General features: G+C 44.5%; 2 protein-coding genes across 2 annotated transcripts; both read right to left on the bottom strand.

The window, feature by feature from the left end:
- Positions 1-1,297: 1,297 nt before the first annotated feature.
- GABARAPL1 (GABA type A receptor associated protein like 1) lies at positions 1,298-10,424 on the bottom strand. Its single transcript, XM_054631162.2, has 4 exons — positions 10,194-10,424; positions 6,520-6,598; positions 5,272-5,390; positions 1,298-3,948 (listed from the first exon to the last, which is right to left on the bottom strand). The coding sequence occupies exons 1-4, from the start codon at positions 10,281-10,283 to the stop codon at positions 3,883-3,885; spliced, it is 354 nt and encodes a 117-aa protein (XP_054487137.2). The 5' UTR covers positions 10,284-10,424; the 3' UTR covers positions 1,298-3,882.
- A 7,114-nt stretch (positions 10,425-17,538) lies between these two features.
- Positions 17,539-20,667, bottom strand: TMEM52B (transmembrane protein 52B). The gene is made up of 5 exons (XM_054632352.2): positions 20,620-20,667; positions 19,970-20,013; positions 19,261-19,299; positions 18,191-18,357; positions 17,539-17,789 (listed from the first exon to the last, which is right to left on the bottom strand). The coding sequence occupies exons 1-5, from the start codon at positions 20,665-20,667 to the stop codon at positions 17,539-17,541; spliced, it is 549 nt and encodes a 182-aa protein (XP_054488327.2).
- Positions 20,668-25,462: the final 4,795 nt, after the last annotated feature.

Genomic DNA, 25,462 nt, shown 5'->3' with positions numbered 1-25,462 from the left:
TTGTAATTCTTGACTTTATCACTCCAAGCAACTCCCTCGCTCAATGCACAGGGCTGGAGCCAATGGTGCCCCTGGAGCATCGCCATGGCCCATTCCTGCCCCCTCAGCCAGAGGGATCCACACAAACCACAGGTGACATGGAAGAAGGGAGGGAGGGGTAGGAAGTGGCACGTCTGTCACTGCTTCTCCAGATGACAGCATGCATCCCTTTCCTCTTCACGCACTGCCAGAGCCTGGCTTGGAGTCATGGTGCTGAACAAATGGCACCCGCTGGTTTTGCCAGCTCCCAGCAGGACTCCTTCCCCCTCATGCACAGATATCCGCAAGGAAAAGCAACCTCATTTGTCACTACTGCAGGGTTCTTTTTCAAGGAATCCCAGATTTCCTTATCTTTGCTCTCCTACGTTTAGAGGATGCATAGCAGGCACCCTGGGCCTCCCTCACTTCTTCCCATGGCAAGTTCCACCTCAGCCTCCTGGGCTGTGGTGACACAAGATGGACGCCTGGCTCCATGAGGGACTTGGCTGGCACAGCACATGGGACTTATCCTACTGCACCCACCAGAGGCAGTGGAGCACAGCCAGAGGTGGTGACCAGCCCCATCCATTGGCGATGAGGCAGGAATCCCACCTGCCTGCCAGGGCCTGGCAAAGGTATGGCCTCAGGGCGCTCATGGCTGTGCAGGGCTGAGGGCACGGCCTCAGGGCGCTCATGGCTGTGTGGGGCTGAGGGCAGCTGCAGGCCAGCCCTGCTGCAGCAGCACCAACACAGGTGGCCACAATCCTGAGGGGCTGACAGGGACAGTGCCAGGAGAGGTGACCACAATCCTGAGGGGCTGACAGGGACAGTGCCAGGAGAGCTGGCCACAATCCTGAGGGGCTAACAGGGACAGCACCAGGACAGATACAAACAGTCCTGGCCATGGGCATCGGGACAGGTGGCCCAAGGTGCCTGGCAGGGACAGGCAGGGCTGGTGATGCCCCAGAGGCCCCATCACTGGCCCATCAAGGCCTTAAAATGGCAGAAAATACATCAGTGTATTCATTATGTATCTTAAGACTTTCTTACATCATCCAGGTCTAATTAAAAGTCCCACTAGTGGCATAGCAAGACACAGATAGGTGTGTATGTGACAATACCACCAAAAATAGGAGAGATGGGACTTGTCCTGGTAGCCAGGAGAGAGTAAACCTGGGGTTGTGGGAAAAAGTAGCAGCAAAAGTTCTGGCAAAGTCATCCCTTCATTTACAAGCCCACATCGGGAAGAAATGCTAGTCACCCATTTTGGACCAATCTGTGATTTTCAAATGCATCTTTATTGATAAGTTGATTAAGCTCTAGTCTGAACTTTATTTTACAAGAACCTGCAGCTAACCAACACAAAAAAATTACCATCATTACCTTGTACAATACTAGCACAAAAACAGAAATGCCACAATTCAGTTGAAAGAACTGTAAAAGAACTAAATTAAATTGTAAACTCTACACTTAACAAACAGTTGTGATTAGTCCCACGTGTCATTTAAACCCAGCAGCGGGAGGGGAGGACTGAACACAAAACCAAGCACCCCAGATGCCAACTCTTTCTCCCCTGAGTGTGCTTAACCACGTGCTTGGCATAAACAAGTGGGACAGCAGCAGAGAGATGCACACCATCTGCCTGTGTCTTCTCTTTTATCCTAGAAAGCCTCCCGGGTCTGTCCTCTGCTTCACAATATTCAGAGCTTCCTAAAATAAGAGATTGATGCAGATTTGCACCCAAAGGATGTGAAGAAAGCCTGGTAGTGGAAGGAGAGTGAGTCTAAAAGAGAGGACTGAGCAGTGCAGGCAGTGCAGTTATCCAAGTTGGCAGTAGGTACAACTCATCCAAACACATTTATTCCAGATGAACACAGGATGGAACAGCAAACCTGAAGTTCAGGATGTAATACTGGGGATATTATGCCAACCACTTCATCATCTGCACCCTCATTTTCTGTCTGCCTATTCTGACTACTCTGTCTGCATCCTCTGTGGTTCCTCCCTTCTCTCCCATTCTTCTGGTACTTCCCACCCACACAGGCAGTAACCCTCCCACCCCACCACGCTGCCCTCCCTGACCTTCACGCAGTTCTGCCAGTAACTCCCACCTGACACTCCCATCAGCTCTCCTGCCTCATGCACCTCCATGTAACAACAGTCAGAGAAACTGAAACCTGATTTCCTGTTCCCCACACTCAGAGGAGCACCCATCTTGATTTCTCATTCCTGAGGAACACAGGGAATGGTGATCTAACTTTACAAGTAAGTAAATTGAGCAAATGCCTTCAACTTAATTTGGAGTTCACCTGTATTCTCCATCCTTCTTCTCTTTTCCTCCCTCTTGGTCCCTCTTTTAAATGCAGGAATGTTTACAGTAATTCAGGCCTACTCCTCTGATTTTTAGATAAGACCCCAGAATTTTCCTGAAAGTCAGCTCACTCTCCAAGACCTATTCCTTCATCATAGTTACGGCAGTAATGGGAAAATCTGCTGTTCCTGCCACTGAGAGGAAACTGCTTTGGCATGACAGCATAAGGCTTGCACAGCATCTGACACCCTCCTAAGAACACTGGCTTAAAAGAAAATAAGACAAAAAAATCTACAGATAATCTATTCCCTTTTCCCTTCAAGTCTAAAAGAACCTCTCCTGTGGCACAGAGAGGCACTGTTACCCAATCACAAAAAGCCAGCAGAACACACGTGGCAGTGACTGATTTCCTACGCTTGTGCACGTGGTGCAAGGGCTGTACAGGGATGAGACATGGAAGGGAAGGTTAAACCCACAGGAACTCTGCCATCTTCAAATCTGCAGAAGACTGGTACAAGGACAACACTGATAGATAATTTTCTGTGTTCACCAAAAACAAGACCACTAGTAGTTAGTTGCCTTAATGCACAGCAAGGGTGGCTAAAGTTAGGTATCAGGAAAAGCAATCTCACTTGTAGGCTAGCTAGGAACTGAACAGACAATCTCAGCAGCCTCCAGGATCTTCCTCAGTGAAGTTCAGTAAGAACAAGTTTGATGAGCAGCCATGGTGGGCATGTTTGGGATACTGGTGTGGGCTCTTGAGGTCCTTTCTAGCCCTGTGCTTACGAGTTTATCAGTTGACTACACTGAAAAGAACAAAAGGGTCATTTTTCTGTCCAGCAGTTGCAATTAAAGCAACAAAGGAAAGAAAAATTGCAGAATTTTTCCTTCCTTTCCCCAACCTTCATGTCTCACTGCTGAGGAGTTCCCAGCCCTCAGAGTAAGCCCTTCTAATACTGATGGACAGAGCTACCAGCCCTTCTAATACTGATGGAAATGATGGGAAACACAATACCCTCAGAACAATTCACAGGTAGTACCTGGAGGGAGGACTGTCAGCACAGGACAGCCTCATGTGGGCAGAGTGAAGTATTTCACAGCTCACTGAATGGGGGCCATGGACAAGACAGGACAAGGTCAGTGACAATACGTGGCATGCCTTCTTCATCCAATGAAAGGGTTACATGAAAATGGCCATCCTGCCCAGTCACTCTCCTGGAGCTTCACTACACTGGCTTGTCTAGCAGCCTCCAGCACTAACTACTTCCAGCTGTGGCAAGAGAAGAATTGTGAACAGTGGAGTTTCCCCACCCCCCAGTGTGGAACCTCTCCTTAGTCTTCAAGTTCACCCTGTCCCCCTACCCTGACTCCCCCTCAATTTAAAAAATAATGGTGATAATTAATGCGTGGAAGCTGATGACATTGTGCAAGTGGTTCACTTCCAGTTCTCTTTTTCTCTTCTCATGCATTCTCCTCCTGCCTCTCCAGCAACCCCCTCCCCGCCAATCCATTCCATCAGTCCATCCAGCCTGCATGCCTGGGGGGGCTGCTGCTCACTTGCCATAGACGCTCTCGTCGCTGTAGGCCACATAGAGAAAATAGTCCTCCTCGTGGTTATCCTGCCAGGGACAAAGGGACAAAGTGAGGAGCCAAAGCTGGGAACTCACTCCATGTGAGAAAGCTCAACCCAGAGATCATTGTAACATGAGCAAGTAACTTCTCTTTCACTGCTCTTCTCCATTTACATTGAAGGCTTTGCTTCCCAAGACCAAAGAGAACTCTGGCCACAGCTCTGCTTCTACCCACAGGCAGGACACATTTCTGTACACAGGGAATTTACTTGAAGAGCCACAGCCAGGCTGTGTTGCAAGCATGCAACAGAAACAGCTCTGACTGTTCACCAGTATGTCAGCAGGGGTGTGGTCTTAAGACTGAGAGAGAGAATTGGAAGGATTTAACAAGTCAAAAGTCACCTCTACATGGTATTTTTAATTTTTCAGAACACTCTGACAAGTGACTGTATTTCTAAGTCCTGTTTTACATACGAGCAGTAGAGCTGATATGTTAAGTGATTACACTGACACAAAAGTTCTGTGGAGTGCCAGCAACAGAGATCTGACATCAGCTCTGGACAGTCAGACACTTTCCTTTGACATGTTCAGATTTGAAAAGCACCCTGCCTGTGTTATCTTTTATTATCTTCATCAGTACACAGACTGATGAAGTATCAAAAAGTGACAGGCCAAACAAGGCTCACAGCACCACGCCAGAGCTCTTTTATTACAACACCCAGCAGAAGGAGAAATCAAGGAGAAATCAATCCAGGCTGCAAGCCACCCATGATATAATGGCTATAGAGCTGAGAAATATGGGCATCCAATATGCCTTTAAGATTGATCAAATAACACTGCTGAGTAGAAATAGTGGGCAGCAATGCTCGCAGCATCCTATGTAATCCTCACTTACACAGTACAAGCGAGGAAAAAGTAATTCTAGGCAAAGAATAAGTGTTCCTCGAGAAAGTATTCATAGACAGATGGATGTCCAGTGATACTGGCCCTTTTACTGGCTTTTTACTTACTTTTACTGGCTAAAAGGAAATCTCTTTTGTATACACAGCAAAACTTATGTTCGGCACCCTCCCCAGCCCCAATCTGTGAAAAGGAAGTGGTTTATTTCAATACTTTGTTAAAGTAGTAGGAGCAATAGATCATTGCTGGGGCAAGTATTTGCCACAACCCTTTCAACAGCAAACAACCAGCTGAATTGATAAGGCTCCCCAGGCTCCTAAGTGGGGGATGGAACTCCCCATACCAGGTGATGGGGTACAGCTCAGGGCAAGAGGGTGCCCGTGTTCAGGCATCTCTGACCAAGCTGAAACCACTGACACTTCTGGACATTGCTCCTGCCAATGAAAGGCAAGAGAAAAGGGCCAGGCTTACCTCATACAGCTGGCCCATGGTAGCACTGGTGGGAGGGATGGTGTTATTGACGAAGAAGAACAAAGCATCTTCCGGCCTCAGGTGGATCCGCTTTCGGATTAAGAAGTAGAATTGACCAACTGAAGAGGAACAAAGAATGCCTTTAGATGCAGAAGGAATGTTGGAGGGGTTTTTTTTGTTGTTGTTGCTGTTTATTTCTGTATTTTAACCCTAACCATGACTGTTTTCTTTTGATGGTGGAAGTCACATGCTGTATATAAAAAGTAGGGGAACATGAACAATGCAGGAAAAAAGCAAGAGAAGAAAGCAGTAACTTCATGACTGTAACCACATGAGCAGCCAATCCACTCAGAGCTGGTAGTTTCTCAGGTACACATCCCATGCCACGTCCCCTCTCCATCTACTATGCCACACTCCACCTAGTATGGTATGAAATGCTCTACTGAGGGGAATTGGTGAGAAGACCTTTAACTAGCTTAACCTTTACATCCTACAGATCAGAGACACCTTAGAGAATTTAGCCTTGGTGTAAATGGTTATATCATTCCTGGGAAAAAAAAAAATCCTTATTATTTACTTGAACTATATTGCACAAGAAAGTTTTTCACAGTCCATTAAATACTGCAAGAAGAAGAAATGCTGTTCCTTTGACTCATGTTCTTGTTCTTCTGCATGTTCTTAAACAAAAACAGATGTAATCACACTCAAGATCACCATGACCATTCAGAAAAAAGAATTCTGTAGCTATGACTACAGCGGTGGAAAAAGGATGGGACTATTGCAAGAACTTGTCTCTTCCTGCAACAAGAGTACAGCCTCTGGCAACTCTGCAGCTAGGTCATCATTGACTGGCCATGACATTGCCCATGATACACAATTTAGTTAGTCACTGTTGTCATGGTTAGAACTCAGCTATGACACGCTAGCTAAGCCACTGAGATACCTCAAAAGATCTCAGAGAATTCTGCATGTTGTAATCCAGGCTATAATGTGTAACTATAACAAGGACAGCAGATAAATGAGATGTGGAGCCTGTCTGGATATTTTCTTTGCGCTGATCACAGAGTAAAAAGCACTTCTTTTCCTTCCTTTCCCCAACCTTCAGGTCTCACTGCTGAGGAGTTCCCAGCCCTCAGAGTAAGCCCTTCTAATACTGATGGAAATGATGGGAAACACAATACCCTCAGAACAATAGTACTGTGTACCCTCTCACTGAAAATCAGGAAGAAAGGAGGTAGGCATTGTTACCTGTGAGGTCAGAAGGCACGAGATACTTTCTTTTGTCTAAGTCAGGTACTCTGGCTTTGGGTGCTTTTTCCACGATTACCTGGAAAGAGAGAGAGAGAATGCAAGAAACGGATGATGAGTATCATAAACCAAAATGGTCCAAAAAGCATCAGTGGATATTACCATCTCATACCAGGCCTTTAGGTATATAATCTGTAACAAATACACAACATTAAAGAACACACAGGTGAGATGACTCAAAGAAGAACAGAAGACAACCTAAAATCACTCCCAATAGCTGTGCTAGGAGCCCAGGCCTGCAGCAGTGAGCATGGTGAGTGAAAAAAAGAGTCCAGAACAGACATAAAAATAAACCATAATGGCTGAGGAAAAAAAAAAATTAGGACACCTTGATGTTCCCAATTCAGGTTAATTTTGTGTGAAGAAGCTGTCAGGAGGCTAATACACAAACACAAGTAAGTTAAACTGTTTCCAGGTTACAGTTCCAAACTGCCTTGCACAAAATCAGCCCTACTCCCAGTAGTCCCACATCCTAATTTCTACTTTCACCAACACCAAGTGCTCTAGAATGAAGCAAAGAATTAAAGAGAAACTACAGCTCCTTGGGGATTTTTTTTTTAATCTCCAGTTCTTCAGGAGTTATCATCTACTCTGAAATTCATATCCTTTAAGTTTATTATCCGTATTTCACATAGCTATGGAAATTTCCTTAGTCAAGTAAACATACAATAATTAAAACCAGCCTACCATCTGGGCAACTGGACCCATTGAGATCTCTTGACAAAAATACCAGTTTCCTTCCAACACAGAAATATACAAAGCACAGCAGCTTTAAGATCAAACAGACCAAGAGGTCTTTTGCTAAAAGATAATTTTTGTTAGCAGAGCTAGGCAAAATATTTACCTCAGAAACAGGAATTATTCCAAAGTGACCTGATCTCCTTTTCCATTGAAACCTTTGGAACTACTGTGTTTGTGCAGAAAAAAAATGCAGGTTTTTTTGTGATGTGTATTTTTGAACTGGTAAAAGATCCATCACGTTTCAATTTATGTGGCTTGCTGTTCTGCAGAAGCCATTCTGACCACCCACACTAAATCTATACCTGGATTTTCTGAACTTTCTAAACTTTTTAATTCCCTTAGGCCCTATACTAGTAAATACTCCACCTGAAACACCGTGGGACTAATTTCTAAGGGTTCCATGCTCCCATTGTTCTTTGGCAACCCCAATTAGCAAATACAGCTGTTGTGTAAGAGAAAAGGTTGAACTGCTGTGGACTAAGCCTTCTTTGGAAGCAAAACGATGTTGCCCCACCAGTGAGACACCACACCAGAACAAAATGTTATTGTGAGCTTGGTGTATTTTAGCCTGGACATGGTGCTGTGCTAACCTGAATCCTTCTAGAGCCAAGTGAGAGTCTACAAAATATCTCACACCAGAGAGGTACCAAGTAGGACACATTTTCCCTGTGCTCCATTTCAATGTGGCCAGCACAGCCAAATCCCCTGAAATTTCCAGGTTTGATTTTAAAATAGAAACATGGTTGCCTCATCTACTTCAAGATTTTCAAGTACCTGAGTTAGCACAAGACACTCAAGCTCCTTCAGGCAGTTTGAGGTAGGACATGCATTTCTGTACAAGATGCAGCTGGTAAATGCTGTGAGGGAAGGACAGTACCACAATCTCACTGAACAGCAACAGCACTTCTCACACTTTTTTACCAGCACAGCCAAACAAAGCAGTATCTAACACAGTAAACTGCAGTGGGGAGAAACCTTTAGTTCTTGCCTCCAATTAAAAAGTCCTACTGACAAGTCAAACTGCTTGCTGTGACTACCCTAACTGGAGGTGGGGGGGAAGGAGGGGGCTTGTAGATTGATCATTAGATAATAAAGGAAAAGAAGTCATGCCTATGAGAACAAGGTGAGTGTTGGGGCTTATAATCCCCTAGGAAAGATTTAAATCAGATGACCACTGATTTAAGAGATGTTAAGAAACATCTCCGTCCTGCAAAGATGCACAGAAGGAACGGAGGTGCTCTGCTAATCTGACTGGCAACTGCAGTCAGTTTGCTGGATAATGCAGGTTGTCTCTTCTGAAGCACTAAACCCTTCACATACCTAAAAAAGCCTTCTAGGAAAATCCTAAGGGCAGAATACAGACTATCTACATTTGAGCTGTTGCTGAGTGGTGACTGTGACAATGCAGGGCAGTGAAATCTCATCAAAATGCTGAGATGTATCACGGTACTGCAGTGTAGGCAGCCAAAAGGATGACATCTTCAAGGATCCTGCTGTCAGGAAGGGCAGACACAGAAGTGATGTGAAGAACAGAGTGCTGCATTCATTTCTTTGTATGCAGCTCTGTCAAGAGGCTATCCCTAATAATTCACATCTGGGCCTTGCCATGCACCATTCCAATGATCCTTTGCTCCAGCACACCCTGTTACTCTGGTCCTAGTTTTCTTCACAAAGTTCTGCTGATGCCCCCCCCTATCTTGACCTCCTTTATCTCCTCCCAGACTGGGCCTCGTCCTGGGCTCCCCACAGGGTTCTTCCTGACACATTTGTCATGGCCTGCTGTGCAATCTGCCACGTTAATCCTCAATTTACACCTTCTCTCTCGGCCGACCTACAGAGCCCTCATCATAAATGCCCAACCCCACACACTTCAAGCTGCATGCTCAACCTATGCTATGCCAGGCCTCCCAAAAACAGAGAGAACAAAGACACCCAAATACTGACTTCCAAACACTTTTTCAAGTCTATTTGAGGGTCCCTCCCAAGATAAAACATGCTGTTAGCCTGCAGGGAAAACATGGAGTATAACTGTTCCCCCTCTGTCATTAGTTTTACAGGGCGATCCCAGTTTTTTTAAATGCAGTACACCTGTGCAGTAAATCTAGGGCAGACCTCTCCAGTGGGGATAGGAAAAAAGAATACTTGCAAAATGTTTATTAAAAAGGAAAAAACACTCTACACTTAATTAGATTTGTCATTTCTTTTTGTTTTCATCCCAATAATTATTCGGAATTACGAAGCCAGAAGTTTCCCACAGGCACTCCAAAGGGGCCTAAGAATGAGGAAGCAAAATTTAGCTAGATGACCTTGCATTCCAAGTGACATTTTCTCCATAGAATGATTAAACAGGAGGGCGAAAGGGTTGAGAAGTATCATGTTTTTGCTCATGCAAAGGAAAAGAGCAAGGCTATATCGAAAAGACATGCCAAACTGAAGTAAAAATAAAAATAACAGGGACGTATGAGATGACCCGGATGCAGACCATGTTTAGTATGAAGAGTACCCGGTTAGCCCACTCACGGATCTCCATTTTCACAGAAACAAGGGTGAGCTCCTTCCCCACTCACCCCCACGCATGCCAGAAAAAGATCAGCAGCGTTCCCACTGGAGTTACTGCGGATCCCAGGGGAAAAGGTGTATTCCACCCCCCACCCACACTGCAGCCCTTCGCGCATCATAAATAGCCCCAGCTTCGCACTAAGGATAAAAGCAGCCGGGGATTTGAATCAGAGCAGCGAGATCACCATCATCTGCACTAAACTCATTTCCTTCGCCTTCAAAAGAAGGCGAGCAGCAGCCGACGGCCAGCACGGAAAACAAAGGCGGCCGAGCCCGGGCTCGCAGCCATGGCCGCCCTGGCAGCGCGCACTCACGGGGACTCTGTCGGGGTATTTCTTCCGGATCTTCTCCCCTTCTTTTTTCCTGTACTCGAACGGGTGGTCTTCCTTATACTGGAACTTCATGGCGCCGGGCTGTCCCTCCGCTCGCGGCTGCGGTTGCTGCTGTGGCGCTGCCTCCGCCCCGGCCGCGCTGCGCACAGAGCTCCGCCCGGCCCCGCCGCCCGCCGCGCTCCGGCCGCTCCCACCCCGCGCGGAGCCGCCCGACACAGCGCCGCTCTGACGTCACGGACAGGCACCGCCCCGACCCCTCGCGGGGTGACGTCACGCGGAGGGGCCCCGCCGCCGAGCCGAGCCGTGACGTCACGGGGAGATGCCCCCCGAGCCGAGCCGCGCTCTAACGTCACGGGGAGGTGCCCCCCGAGCCGAGCCGCGCTCTGACGTCATGGGGAGGCGCCGCGGTGCCCGGGATGGGGAGAGGTGAGGGGAGAGGGGAGGGCGCGTCCCGTTCGGGCAGAGCTTTATTGCTCGGCAATGCGTAAACAAACAAACAAACAAACTAATAAATATTTAAAAACTAAATTTTTTTTTAGCTTAAAGGCAGCAGAGCGCCGCCCGCCCTCCGCAGCGTGACTCAGGGTTATGAACACGGCCCCAGCCGTACCGGGGCACCGCACCCGCCCTGGGGGTCGGGGCTCCCCGGGCGAGGCCCGAATGCCCCCGCTGGTCCGAGTGAATGTCACCTGCGCTCTCCGCGGCTGCGAGGTGTGACACGCACACACAAAAATAACTGCTTGTTCTCGTCCCCGTGGCTGCTGGATCGGGGCTGTTGCCTTGTTAGTGGCATGTCGGTGGCAGAAAGCGTGCCATGTGATGTGTCACACCAGATGTGTGTTGCAAACAACGAGCCAATTTCGGCCCAGTTACTCAGCTGGCACGTACTGTTTTTATGTGTAAAATATCCGTGTTTTTTTTCCCCTAGGAGTAGATCACTCACAATTATTCACTGATCAGCAGAAGAGCAGGTATTAATGAATGGCTCAGCATGCTGAAATCAGGATAAAAATCAATTGCTGCTACCCTAGGGACAATGAGTTGGATTGTGTTAAATTATTTCTTCTTTGCATCCTTTACCTACAGGAAGCAGAATTTTGCCAAGGCTGATCTTCTATCTGTGCAGGTGTTTTAGCTGTAGCAGAATATGAGTTGAACAGCCAGGTGATTCTCCATGGCCACACCAAAGGCAGAGGTAAAAGACACAGATTTCCTAATTCAACCCAGTGTCTTGCCTGAGGATGAACAGGGGTAGAAAAAAGTGTGTTGGGGTGTGATTTTTCTCACCCGAATCATGACACCTACTTTTGGATGGCTGAAGTGTGTCTGCAATAAACTCTGGCAGGTCCTTTACATTCTAAGCTTTTATTACTGGTACCTTTTTTATACCAAATACTTTTATTTAGTACGGGGTAGTGTGACCTCCTGCTAATGGTCAGTTCCAGCAGATGCATGCCCAAATCTCCTAAGGATCAAGCAGCTCTCAACGGGAATGCCACCAGCCAGTGTGTCCCAGCCCTCACTATTTGTGTGCCTCAGGTTTGTACAGGAAGCACCATCAACACGTTTCTGTCTGTCCTAGGACATGTAAACATTCTCCCATGGTTGCCAGGTCAGAGGAGATCAGAGGGGTGAGTCAGAAGGAAGTCAGAAGGAACTATTTGCAGTCCCATAGCAAATAGCTTGGATTGAAGGAACCCCAGGGTTTAGATCCAAGGAAAATTCTGGTTTCATGGCATTAAACTTTTATATAAGGCCTGTGGTTGGCCTCCTTGCTTCCTAACTGCCTGCAGCACAGCAGCTGCTGAGGTGTACTGAAGGTCTGTAGTGATGCCTCTTCCTCAAGCACAAAAGAGAGAAAGTTTTCTAGCCTGTTTCACCTAAGCCACCAACATATTCTGGCAATTTAAACAGACTGATCTCAAACTCCTCTTTTCCTGTGAATTGCTGTTTTTATCCCCAGGACTGCTCCCAAGGCAGCTAAGGTAACACCTGGTTTTAGTTTCTCATGACAAATCAGAGAGAAGTTTTTTTTTTCAGTTTTTTTTCCTGTTCTGATGCAAAGACATGGTCCTGTGAGCAGATTGCTGGGTGACTTCTCCTCACTGAAGTCTCTCCCTGCCCTGATGTGCAGCCCTGGATGTGCAGCCCCAGGACTCGCTCCTCCTGCTTCCCCACTTCGTCAGGCACTGAATTCCCAGCTCTCTCCTTCAGCCTCAATAATAACAATAACGTCACTGGCAAAGCAGGCAGGAAGATGATACATGCAGAAGCAGTGACAAACACCTAAACATCTGACTTAGGGTTGTTAAAATGTCAGCCCATGGGCATGTGACAAACCCCACGTTCTGGATTCGTTTGCCAGAGGGAGGAACTGGAAATGGTGTTGGCTAATTTTCCTCCCCTGGACTGCCAGCACAAAGTGCTCCTTCAAGGACTGTCAAAACAATATATTTTTTCTTAACTTAGAGTATCAGCACAGCTCTGAGCACGTACTGTACTGCTGTGTCTGCAGGTCATGTGGGTACATTCTACAAGGGATTTCCCAAGTGTTGCCAATGCTGCAGCCATAGGAGCAGGAGACAAAAATATTTGCACAGAACCTGGGGGCAGGGTTTGCAGCCTGTGCCGTACTATACAGTCCTCCTAATTATAACTCTGGACTCCCTTGCATATTTATTTCATTATTACCTCCCCCTGGGTAATTTATGCCTCTACAGACTGTTTTTTAATTTTTTTTTTTAATTTTTTAAAAAATCTTAACTATGGACTCTGCATATCAAAGTCTCTTTTGTCAGAAAATTTGTGCTTTGTGGTCTGAATGGTGATTAAATCACAGATGGCATACCTGAGGGTACTCATGCTTCTGATTTGCTTGCTTTCCACCCACGGCACAGTCCTTGCCTGGTGTCCCTGCTGTATCCCTCATGACTGGTCACCAGTTTCTCTTGGCACTGGATCTGTAGCACCTTCAGAGCCAGTATGGGCACATTGGTCTTGGATGAGGGCACAGGGTTAGTCACTCCCAGTAAACAATGTCTAATTGTGTAAATGTTTTCCTTTCCTCTAGGAAAGCACTCTGTATTGTCCATGCTGGGCTGCTGTCTTGCTGCTCTATTTTCTACAATTTCTTAAATTATTTTTAATAAAAAAAGATGCTCTTTCTTACCATACTTCTTGTATGGTCCAGCTTCAGCTGAAGTTGCTTAAAGGCATACAAATGATGTTCTGAGGAGATTAAGGGGCACGATCACAATTGCTGCATGATCAAATGCAGCAGCAAAGGACAACAGCCCAGACACGCAAAGAAGAGTTTGAGATCCATTTGTTCCAGCCAGTGACTGGGAGTGGCCTGTTGGGGAGGAGCATCATTGTTCCTGTGAAAACAAAGGAGCGACAGCAACAGTGGGGCCAGTGGGATGTTTCTGAAAACCGGTTTTTCTCAAGTACTCTGTGTTTTAGGGGAACCTAAGGGTGGCACTGTTACCAAACAAGTTAATATTTCTTTTAAAATGAGCCTGTGCAGCAGTGTGGGGAGGGAATTGCTTTAAGGAGATTTAATCCATGAATTGAGTAACAGATGACAGGCAAGCTATGGGTGATGCCCATGTGTTAGAAAAACAAATTACAAATTTAGGGACTGACGTGCTTCAATGCTCTTTGACCAGAGAGAGAAATTTGTTGTTGAGACCTGGACACAAGGAATGCAGAATTTATAATCAAAGACACATACAGAAACTGGAGATGAGGGAGAAACTAACAAAGACAATTACTGAGATTCTCTTTACTGGGAAAAAGAAATAAATAATAAAAAGACTAAAAATGTGGATTAATTTGCATTAGAAGCAATAAATAAATAACAATAGGTGATAGAATACTTAATGAAAAGAACTCTGTAGCTTGTAAGCCAATGAACACTAATTTCTTTGTTTCCTCAAATGTATAAATCGTTAAAGGTTTGATAACTGGCATGTTCTGTGGAGATATCCCCATGTACCCGAACACTGAATAAAGTTATGTTGACTTTCTACTCTAACAAGTAGAGTTAGAGTTAATTTGGTTAAAGAGTGGTTAAAGAGTTTATTTCCCAGCTTTTGGTGCCCAGTTTCTGGTACCCCAGATGGGACAAAGAGGTGCCAGCTCAGTGGACCAGAGGAATCATTAGCACTCCAGTGCACACCAAAATACTTTCAGGGAGAATTTCCTGTTTCCTGCTCTGGTGAGTAGATCACTCTACCCTTTCTGGGAAAAAGAATACAACATTACTTAAGGTAATTTATTTGAAGGTATTTTTCCTGCCCATAAGTTTCACTAATAGAAAGTTTGCAGTGTGAGGCTCAGAGGTTTTTGGGAAAGGTTCTAAAAAGTTGTAAAAGATTGTAAGAAGTTATAGAAAGCTTGTAAAAGGTTTTAAAGGTGTTTAAAAGTTTTTTCTTAAGATGGTAAGTATGGGAGTGGGGCTATCTTCATAGCTCCCATGAGAGCTATGAAGGTTCCCCCCAAAAGGTTCCCCTTTGGGCTGTATCCTAAGGAACTGGAAAAGGTTGGGGGTTTGGGAAGGATGAACCCCTGGCACAAAAACAACTTGTTGAATATTGTAATCATTGGTGGCCAATACATAAACTTAATGGTTGTGAAAAGTGACCAGTTAATGGGACTGCAAATTACAAACACCATTTTGCAAAGAACACTGTTTTGTAAAAGGAAGGCAATGGACCACCTGTCTTATGCTGCTTTGGTTTTTTGGTTGTTTTTTTGGGGGAGGGTTTTTTTGGTTTGTGTTGTTTTGGTTTTTTTTAAATTTTTTGATTTGTGGAATAATCCTGATTAGTGGAAGGAATGTATGCATGTGCCTAGAGATCTGATGGTGTTAGCATTAGAAGGGGTGGGAAGCCACTCGAAAGGTGCTGCTCTGGCTGCAGTCCAGGCTGAATCCCCAGTGTCAAGCGTGTGGCTGCGGGCTCCTGTGGCACAATGAGCTGGGTGAGTTTGTCCTGCAACTGAGGCACTGGTGCAGCTCAGCACTGGGGCTGCTCAGGGAACATCATGTGGAAAGGCTTCACCTCAATCCTGGACTTGCGCTTCAGGATATTTACTGTTTCATAAGGACAAAGGAGTTCAGTCCAGGAAGGAAAAGAGGCTGTCTGTCCAATCCTGAGCCCCTTTCTAAGAGAGAGCTGAGCCTGACTGCAGGAAAGGTTTTCAGGAATTGAAAGATGCTTTAATGTCTGCTCCTGCACTGGGACTACTGGGACTACTGGGCTTTCTAGGCAGAATTGCTGCCCTGTAGAGCAGAGTCACCATCACATGTTAAATGCCAGGACAGCTTTGGGTTTGCAGGTAGGATGAGCTGGATGTTCCCCCTGGAAAGCACTGTGAAGATTTCTAGGGAGTTTCTGGGCTTGACAGTACTTGACATATGTTCAGCAGACTCAAATGTCTCGGCTTGCTTCAGGCTTTTACTGTGGAGTAAACAAGAGCCTTCCAGGAAATGTTCTGCAGCTTGGTGCAGCCAGGCCTGAACAGCACTTCAGAGAGCAGCTAATAAAAGAGGTCACTCCAACAGGTGTTCCACAAGCAGTTATAATTATTATTATTTCAAGGCCAGGCTGGACAGGGCTCTGAGCAACCTGGTCTAGCCAAAGGTGTCCCTGGCCATGGCAGGGGGGTTGGAACCCGATAATTTTTAAGGTCCACTCCAATCCAAACCATTCTACAATTCTAAGACTGAAGAAAGGTGTAATAGCAGAAGGGACATAAACTTGTATGTCACTTCTTTACTTATTCCATTCCAGTTTATCACTTGCTACTGATACAGTTAATAATGACAACTCAGGAAGAAGTTTGTGACCTCAAAATCAAGACCCTCATTAAATTCCTTTAAATACAAAATTCCAGTGACTTGACAAGGTCTGGGGCATCATCAAAGATGTTTTGGTTGTTTAATTTAGCTTTATTCTATCTTCTCTAAAATTTTCTGTGGTTGTAATCTCAACAGCAGTTCAGTTCCTAAACATGTTTGGGACCTAGTCCTAGTAGTTGGACCTTGTTCAACATTGTCCTTGTTCTTCTTATCTACAAAATAACTGTATTTTCTGTATTTCACAGGAAAAGAGACCAGCATATTAACTAAAGTGGGAATTTGGGTACTTCAGTGGGAAGGGCCATGCAGGCATTCCAAAAAGATGTGACCTGTAACTTCATATCAACATAAACATATATGTGCAATTTATTCATGGCTGAATGAATCATCATGTGATATTTAATGTTGTGCTGCTTTAATGTTTTCAGGTGCTGAATCCAGGGTAGAGACAACACTGATGTGGTTCAACACTCATCTTCTCCTGACAGCCTAGTCCAAGGTTTTACAGATGGGCCATACCTATGTTCATCCAGTTTCATTAATATTTCTGGATGGTTCAGCATATTTGTATTGACTAGGAGAGACTCACAAATTATTCAGTCTGAGAAATGTTTTGCATGTTTTAAATGGTCTTATTTCAATTGATCTGGTTTTGACACCAACATTAGGAATTAATAAATGATACTATATGAATGCATTGAAAATATGATTGAGCTTTATTTCAGAGGTCATGTTCTTTTTCCTCCCCTTGTTTAATCTGTTGGCACGTATATAATATTTTAAAATTCAAATATGAGAGCTTGTGACTACCATTTCAGAATTGCTATATATCCCATTCAGAACCAGACTCTGTTCATTCTGTGTATCCTGCAGGGCATTAAGAGCACACTGTGTACATACTGTCTGTATCTATGCTGTCTTTCATTTACAAGCAGATTGTTTCCTTTTTTTTTAATTTACTATAAATGATTGTCAGTTTCCAGAAGTTTGATGTTAATATTGGGTTGCAACAGACCTTTGCAAAAGACTTTTTTTTTCTTTTTTTCTTTTTTTCTTTTTTTTTTTTTCTGTTTTGAAGACCTCTTGCCATCCTGAGGAAACTTAGGCTAAAGGCAAGAGGAATGAGACTGCATCTGCAGGCACCCTGCAGATCAATAGCCTACAAAATGGCTCAACACCTTGATCCTGCTGCCTGCTTATTTGTGCAAAGTGTGATTCTAGTCTTGTGTGCATGTAATGAATGGGCTTGGAGATTGCAAATTATCTTTAGGAGGTGTCAAAGAGAGCCATTAGACTATGCTAGATCTGAAAATATTTTGAATTTTAGTCGTCCCCCCCCCCCCCCCCCCCCTTCTCAATTGACTAAGGGAGTTAATCTGAAATTCTTAAAGCCCTGCCCACTTGAATTAGTCTCTGCATGCAGCTATCCTGTATTTTTTGCTATCAGGTAAAACGAGACCTCCATCAGTGTCCCGGGAGGGCTGGCTGGGCGTCCTTGCCCTCAGCGGGCGCCTGCGGCTTTTCCTCCGGCACCGGGTCCAGGTCCGGCACCTTCTGCCCCGCCTTGGCCACGGTGAACCTGCTCATGTGCAGAGCTTCTTCGTACACGGGAGGGGTGTCAGGGGCAGAGAGGGGAGGGGTGCCCTGGGCAGCGCTGTGGGAGCGTGCCACAGCTAAAATCCTCCTGGCAGCAGGCCCGAACACCGAGTGGAGAGCTGCAAGAGAGGAGACCAAAGCTGTTTGCCTCACCCTGAAGGCATCACGTGGTTAGAGGAGGGCAAGGATACCCACAGGGCATAGGATCTTCTCTTCCCACAGCCAGAATGTTTCCTTTTCCTGCTCCTTCAGTTTTCCCTAAAAGAGTATGTGTGTGAAATCCCGCCAGCAGCATCCCACAGTTCCTCTCTCCTGAAATGCCACTGAACTCTTATTCCACCCAAACATGTCTCACAGCTGACACCTTAGCTTGCAGCACGCACAGAGGTTGCTTCCCCTCCATCTGGCCATGAACTTCCCTCCCTCTGCCAGCCCCGGGGTGTCACCAGCTGGGCTTTACAGTGCAGCCCCTCCCTTCGCAAGGTGCTGAAGTCCCCAGGGTGGGGCAAGGCCAACTCACAAGTGATGGTGCTCTGGAGGGTGCTGTCATGGTCAAAGGCAATGACGGTGACCTCGTAGGGCTGGGGGCCCGCCTCGTCCCCTGCCTGCTGGCACTGGAAGCAGCACCTGACGCAGACGGAGACCAGGCCACACAGCAGCAGGAGCCCCCCGAGCACCAGCACCAGCCTGCAACGGGAGGGCACACAGAATTAGGACAGAAAGGTTTTGTTTACAGGACACCTCCTAATGTCTCTGATTGCTTGCAGCACGGCTAACCTCAAAGCTGAACAAAGTCACCTGGGGCTTTGTCCAGCTGAGTTTGGACAGTATCCAGGGATGCAGATCCATCATTCCCTCCAGGCACCTGTTCAAGTGCTGCACCATCATCAGGGGAAGCATCTTTTCTCCTGTCTAATCAGAATTTTCCTCTCTGCAGTTTGGTCAGCTGCCTCATGTGGTTCTACTGAGCACCTCTGAGAAGTCTCTGTCTTTATTTTCTCTCAAGATCCCCCCTGGGTAGTGGAAAACTGCAATAACTTTATCCCCTTAGCTTCCTCCAGGCTGAAGAAACCTGGTTCTTTTTATTGGCTTTCCAGGGGACTGGCTTCAGTTTGCCAACATCTGTTTTGTACTAGGGGACCAAAACTAGGAATGCCAGACATCTCGTCATGAGTGACAAGCAGAGAGGAAAAATTGGATCTTGAAATCTTCTGGCATACCCTTATCAATTCAGCCTTCCAGATTTTCAGCAACTACCATCCTTCTTAATCTCATCCTGGTGGGAATAACTAAGAAATCAGACAGAACTTACTTTAAAAATCAGTCTTTTGAAAGGCATATTGTGCCATGAATACTTTATTAATAGTGTTCATATGACTAAATATGTGGAATAAAAAAGGAGGCTGGTGGGTCAACTTTTGTTAAAGGCAGGGAGATATCTGAGGGGTTGCCTTGGTCTTGTAGAGATTTAGAGAATCCCAGGAAAAAGGAGGGGGTGGCATCACTCTTGAGCAGGTCACATTTAATCCCATTCTTTGCTACTGGAATTGTCTAGAGATGCAGATATTTAGAGTAAACATGTTATCTTACCAGATATACCACAGACGGTCCCATTCTGTACCTGAACAGCTGAAGAGAAGAGGGTACAAGAAATAGTTATCCACAGAACACCAAATAAAGGCAAAGATCCCTATGGTACCCTCCTCCCTCTCCCCTCATGCTCCTCACTTACTGTCCAGATTCCAGATGCCACAATGATGAAATACTCATTGTGCTTTGTAGAGGACACAGCTGTCCAACCTCATCAATATCCCTGTTGGGTCAACCCTTCTCTTGGATTTATATCTTGACTGTTTTCCTGATATTTATCCTTGCTAATTCCCTTTGCAAACTTTAGAGATCTGCATTCATGTTTGTTTTTCTTTTTTGTCAATATATAATTTTGATTATTCTTAAAAATGATATCACTGATAGTAATATTCAGCAAAGTGGTATATTTCAAACCATTTTTTCAAGGAAAGTTTGATTCTAAATTCATAATCCCAGTCAATTGAAATTACAAAAGGCTCTTAACTATTGCAGTAATGCAAATAGGCAGCAGGAGCAGTACCACACAATCAGCATGTTGATCAATAAAAATAGTAATTGATACAGTTCATAGTGACAGTAATGGTGATTTTATATGAATTTTTAATACAACTAAATAAGATTTTCTGGAAAATGTCAACCATCAGGTCATAATGCCCATGTCCAGTATTGCCTTTTCTCTAAAGAAGAGCAAGATTGACAAATACTTAACAGTTCAGTGTTAAGGCAGCCTTCCTCACCTCTCACATGGGGGAGCTAGAAGGAAAAAAGCAGCAAAGACACAGCTAGAGTGAATTAAATCTTTGTCAAATGCATCTTGTATATCTTTCATATTATGAGTCTGGATCTCCTATGGTAAGGATGCACTGTTATCTGTTTTCCATTGTTTCTATTGTATATTTTGCTGTAGATTTGAAGTTACTCTTACCAACAGCATTGTTTCATATATTAACTTCCTGTGGTCCTTAAAATCTTACTTAGTACTGTTCTGAACTTCATTATTACCACAACCTTCCCTTCCTCCACTACAAGCCATGTCATTCTCCAGCTGTAGATCCTTCTCCATGCTCAAATATTAAGAACATTGAAATACCCTGCTTCCTATTATACCCACCCTGGCTTGAAAACTGCTCTGTCCCTCCAGCACTCCTACCCTTTTCATTCCTTTTCCTTGGGTACCCTGATGTCTGAGTTACCATCCCTGCAATAGTAGCAAATATTATCTTCACTGTGTGTGCCTTTTAAATGTCCAGCTCTTTCTAATATCTGGGAAATTATTATTCCTAATGGCCCTCCATCTTTCCAAGGTAACTCCATAGCCAAGCAGAGACCCCATGAAGAGGAAAGTCAAAGATGACTTACCCAAAAGAAACTCCCTACAACAAAGCAGATCACGTCTGAGTTATGCATCCCTGTAAGGTAGTTTTGTGGCCTCTTGGTGTTTCAAGCTGCTTGGAGTCTTCTTGTCCTTTCTACTTTCAGTTCAACCTCACCAGTCCAGTGGCCAGGAGAAGGAGCAGCTTCTGTGCTGTGTATTGAATCCTACTCTGCTTCTTTCTGTCCTTCAGGTTTTTGATTTCCCTCTTTTCCTTTTTATCACTGGCAATTCCTGATTTTTTCTGCCTTTCTTTGTTATTCTATTGGCCCAGTTCTCTTCCTCTTTTGAAGGGATTTCTAAAACCTTCCAGTCAGATCAGGAGAAGAGCAGTGGCTACAAGTTCTTACTTTAGATGTTTAACTTGTTCACTGAAGGGCATCATGAGATCTCTGCGGGCCTGACCCTTCCCTTCTATGAGCAGAAAGGGTCTCTGAGTTTGTTAATTCCCAATTATTTCTCTCCCCGCCCCTACCCTGAGGGGTGTGGGTTGAAGGTCATGTTACTGACCTGTTTAATTGGAGTTCAGATTCCTCTCCATCCTCCAGTACCTTTTCTGCTCCTGCACTCACATTGTCCTACCTCTGACCATCCAATCTACTGACTTGGAAGTGAAAGAATTTGCCATATAATAACTATATCCAGCAATAAATAAATAAATAAATAAATAAATATGCAGTTACATGTATATAAACATATATATGTGTATATATATGCAACATGTATGCATATATATATATATATATATATATTCATATGCAGCAACTCTTGTACTTCCCATTTTAAGGCTCTGCCATCATCCGTCTTACCTGTTCATGTCCTGTTCATGTCCTGCTATGTCATTCCTGCAGCTGAGAGTCTGTTCACTCACAGGTCCCTGTTCACTCACAGGTCCCACTCCCAAACTTCCTGCAAGGCCAGATAAATCTCCCTCAATCCCTTGCAGCAGAGGGATTACACGTTGATTCTCCTGTCCTGGATACTATTAATCCTACAGCTGGTTATATTCACAGGCTTCATTCAATGACCCATTAATTTTCTCTGTCTTGTAGAATTGCTTAAAATTTCTGTTAGTGCTCATGGCTGTGCACAGTGTTATTACAGTCATGTAATTGGGTTCTCCTAATCTTTCTCTTTTGAATAGCTGGGACAGAAAAAAATACTCTGCAGTAATGTGTAACTATTTGTGTTTGGGAACCACCTAGGACTGGTGCATAAATGTTTGTTGAAGGCAGGACAGCAGCTAGTGAGACATGGTGCCCCTTGTTGCAATCACAGCCCTTTCACATTAAACTGGTTAATCATTAGCCCTGGTGGTGCATTTTAGAGTTGCAGAGCAGAACCAATGGATTCATGAACTCAATGTTTTCTCCCAAGGCAGGCTAAAACCCATTTGCCATTCTCTAATTATAAAAGTACTGGTGCAGTATAAATATGCCTTAGCAGTAGTTTATCCATCCATCCATCCATCCATCCATCCATCCATCCATCCATCCATCCATCCATCCATCCATCCATCCATCCATGTCTGCGGAAAGGAGGTTTCTAATGTACAAATAACAAAAAAAGAAACATGACCTACTGACATTGTATTTATATAGGAATTGACCAACAGTCTTTTGGTCTCCTTCTCCTAAATTCTTTGGTGTATTATAGAAGTCTTAGAAGAAAAGTCCCAGCAGAACTGTAAAATAGCTTTTCTTGTATGCATGGCTTTTGAAACTGGTGGGATTCAATGTGGAAAAGAAGTAAAAAACCAGTGTTTCCAGGGCTTTTTATTATCAGTGTGATAATTCAATAGATCATCACTTGATTTTAGCTGAAATTCAGTCATATGATAATCTCAAATTCTGGGATGATCCAAATGCAGAAAGAGCAAGAAAAGTGATAAAAAATTCCCTAAAGAAAAAGCTGCATGTGACATGAAACAGTGACCCCTCCAAAAGGATATCATAATTAATTCTTACTGAAACTTATTGATTACTCTTCTTCAATTTCTATGGCATTGCTATTAACACTCTGCTTCCAGTGTTACCAAAAATAGGTAAAAATACAAACTCTTTAACACCACTGTAGCATTAAGAAGCAGGCATTCTTTATTTGGCTAGATGCATGTGGGGATATCCTCTGGAATATTGTGCATGCTGAGTACAGAAAAAGCTCCCATTTAGAGGCTTTATTTTACACACATATTTATTGATTTTCCTGGAATAAACATACATTTGATAATCATTTCCCCAAAATCATTAACATATTTTCCCTCCTCTCTGCAGATGTGTTTTTCTGTCCTGGGGGTCTTTCTGGTGGTCCCTGGTGGCTGGTGATCCCAAAGTCAAACCTGACTGCCTGGTGAACTGATAAAAGTTGGCACAACTGGGCTGTCTCCTCTCCAGTTCTTCTTCCTACAGAATGGGCATGGTGCAGTTCCATGGGCCAGTGGTTTTTCAGGAATGATCATTGTCTTAACCCACCAGGTGCAAACAATTCTTCATCTGGCAACATTCTCCCCTTAAGCCTTGGGAAGCTTGTCTTTAAGTGTTCCAGGAGGTGGCCTTTTCTTGCTTATGGGATTGTTTTTTAAACAAATTGGACATTGCACTGTTGCAGATTTTTCTATTTCAGTCATTCCCACACTAAGTACAGAGTTTTGGAGACTAGATGTCAGGGACTCAGTTCCCCTGAGGGATTTGTTGTGTTCTTTTTCCATTACTTTCCTCCTTACAGGAAGTGCAACTATAACCTGCTGGCTGTTTCTTACCCACCATCCCTCTTGGATCTTAGTGGCTTTTATATATTTTCTTAATATTGATCTTCACTATCAGAATTAGCCTTCAATTATGTCAATTTATTTTTGTGGTGCTAACACAAAAAGGTTGGGATGCCTTTTTCAGCTGCTCCTCAAGCTGCTGTGTCTGCCAGTCAGTTTCCCAATCTAACATTAGTTTGTCCAGATTGAAGTGCTTTACAATGCATCACTGCATTGTCTTTTTAACTTCTTTCAGAAGTTGTAAAATTTCTTCTCTGTGTTGAATAGATGATCCTTGAGCCAATAGCAGTTCTCTTCCTTTGCTTATGGCTCCATGGGCATGAATCACAACAAATGCATATCTAGAATCAATCCAGATATTCACTCTTTTGCCCACTGCCAAGTTCAATGCTTGTTTTGGTACTATTATCTCTGCTTTTTGGTCTGGTGTATTAATTGGTGAAGACTGAGCTTCTAATAGCTTAGTGGCAGTCACCACTGTCTATCTTGCCATCCATTTCCCAATTTTAAGAAACTCCTGCCATCTGTAAATAATTCTAAATCAGGAGTCTTTATTGGTTCATTCTGCAAATGGGTTCTGCTGGAATATACCTGTTCCATGGTTTGGAGACTATCCTGTGTCAGGGCTCCCTCACCCACTGCCTTTGGATCAAGGAAAACTGCTGGATTTGTGGCTGCTGTCATCTTTAACTCCACGTCATTCTGTTCCAAGAGCACAACTTGGTATCTGAGCATCCTGCTGGGACAGCCAATGCCCCTCCTTTTGCTCCAATATGGATGTCACCATGTGAGGGACAAAAGCAGTGATGTGCTGTCCAGCCCTGAGCTTCCTGGCCCCTTGGATCAGCAGAACAGTTGAAGCAATCTCTTGCAAGCATCCCGGCCATCCTCTGCTCACGTTGTCCAGCTGTTTGGAGAAATAGCCCACAGCTCCAGGTTCCCAACTTCTGCATCAGGATCCCCCAGGTCCCCTCAGGTTATCTGAGCATCCAGTTTTCCCCATAACTCTCTCCCCAACAAGGGGACTGGGCATTAAAGCATGCATAGAAACTGATGAATAGTGCAGTTCTTTCCTAATTTAAATTTCATGGGCTGTAAAAATGACCAAGTTTCACTTTTCTCTGTAGCACCAGTTATATTTACCACATGTACCAATTTACATTTAACTATCAGCAATTTTCAATTTACAATTTACCAATTTACATTTACCACATCCTTACTAAGCTTTCCTTTACATGCATTCAATACAGAATAAGTTGCCCCTGTGCTTATCCAAAATTCCACTTCTTTCCCCAGCCACAGGGGTTCAGCTGGGGTAGAAACCCTCGTTTCCCCTCAATCTTCATCTTCTTTGTCAACAGCCTGTAAGGCAGGGTCCCCAGCCTGCGGTCATTCCCGCTTCCAAGGCTCCTTTTCCTTACAAGTGCGCTCTGGTTTTCCTCTAATCGTTGGCCGGGAGGCGATGGGAGCCTCCCGCCTCCCCTTCCCCTTCTTCGGCCTCGCCTTCCTCTTTCTCCTGCCCTGTTGGGCGGTCCCTTAGCACCCTCTAGAGTTCCAAGTAGGTTTTTGTGTCTCTACTTTTCCTTTCCAGCCTGTCACATTTCCTTTTCCCGACCTATCCCTGTTTTAATATGCTTTCCAAGCTTCATCTATCAACTTTCCTGAGTCACACCACTCCAGTCCTTCCATTTTCTGGAGTTTGCTTCTAATATCTCCGGCCGACTGTGCTATAAATAAATTATATTTCTATATATAGAAACTATTTCAATCTTTATAGAACTATAAAGATAGTTTCTAACTGCACAGCCTCCTCTAGATTCTCAGGATCCAGATTAGTGTATTTTCTGGCAGTTACCTTCCATCATTTGATGAAAGTCGCAGTCCTGTCCTGTTTTACCTCACACAGTTTTGAGCAGTTCATGGCTTTCAGTCTAGCATGCTTCACACCAAATGATACCCATCAGTGGTACCTTGCTAAGTGCTCTCCAGCCCAGGTAAATTAGGGTCCCACCTTGGGTCTGCTGAAGGAAAATTTTGATCTACAGTTGCTTCTAAGTCTCCAT

This window comes from Agelaius phoeniceus, chromosome 5 (assembly GCF_051311805.1).
Source record: "Agelaius phoeniceus isolate bAgePho1 chromosome 5, bAgePho1.hap1, whole genome shotgun sequence".
Lineage (NCBI taxonomy): Eukaryota > Metazoa > Chordata > Aves > Passeriformes > Icteridae > Agelaius > Agelaius phoeniceus.
Note: the sequence above shows the minus strand (reverse complement) of the source record. Positions and strands in the feature narration are given on the sequence as shown.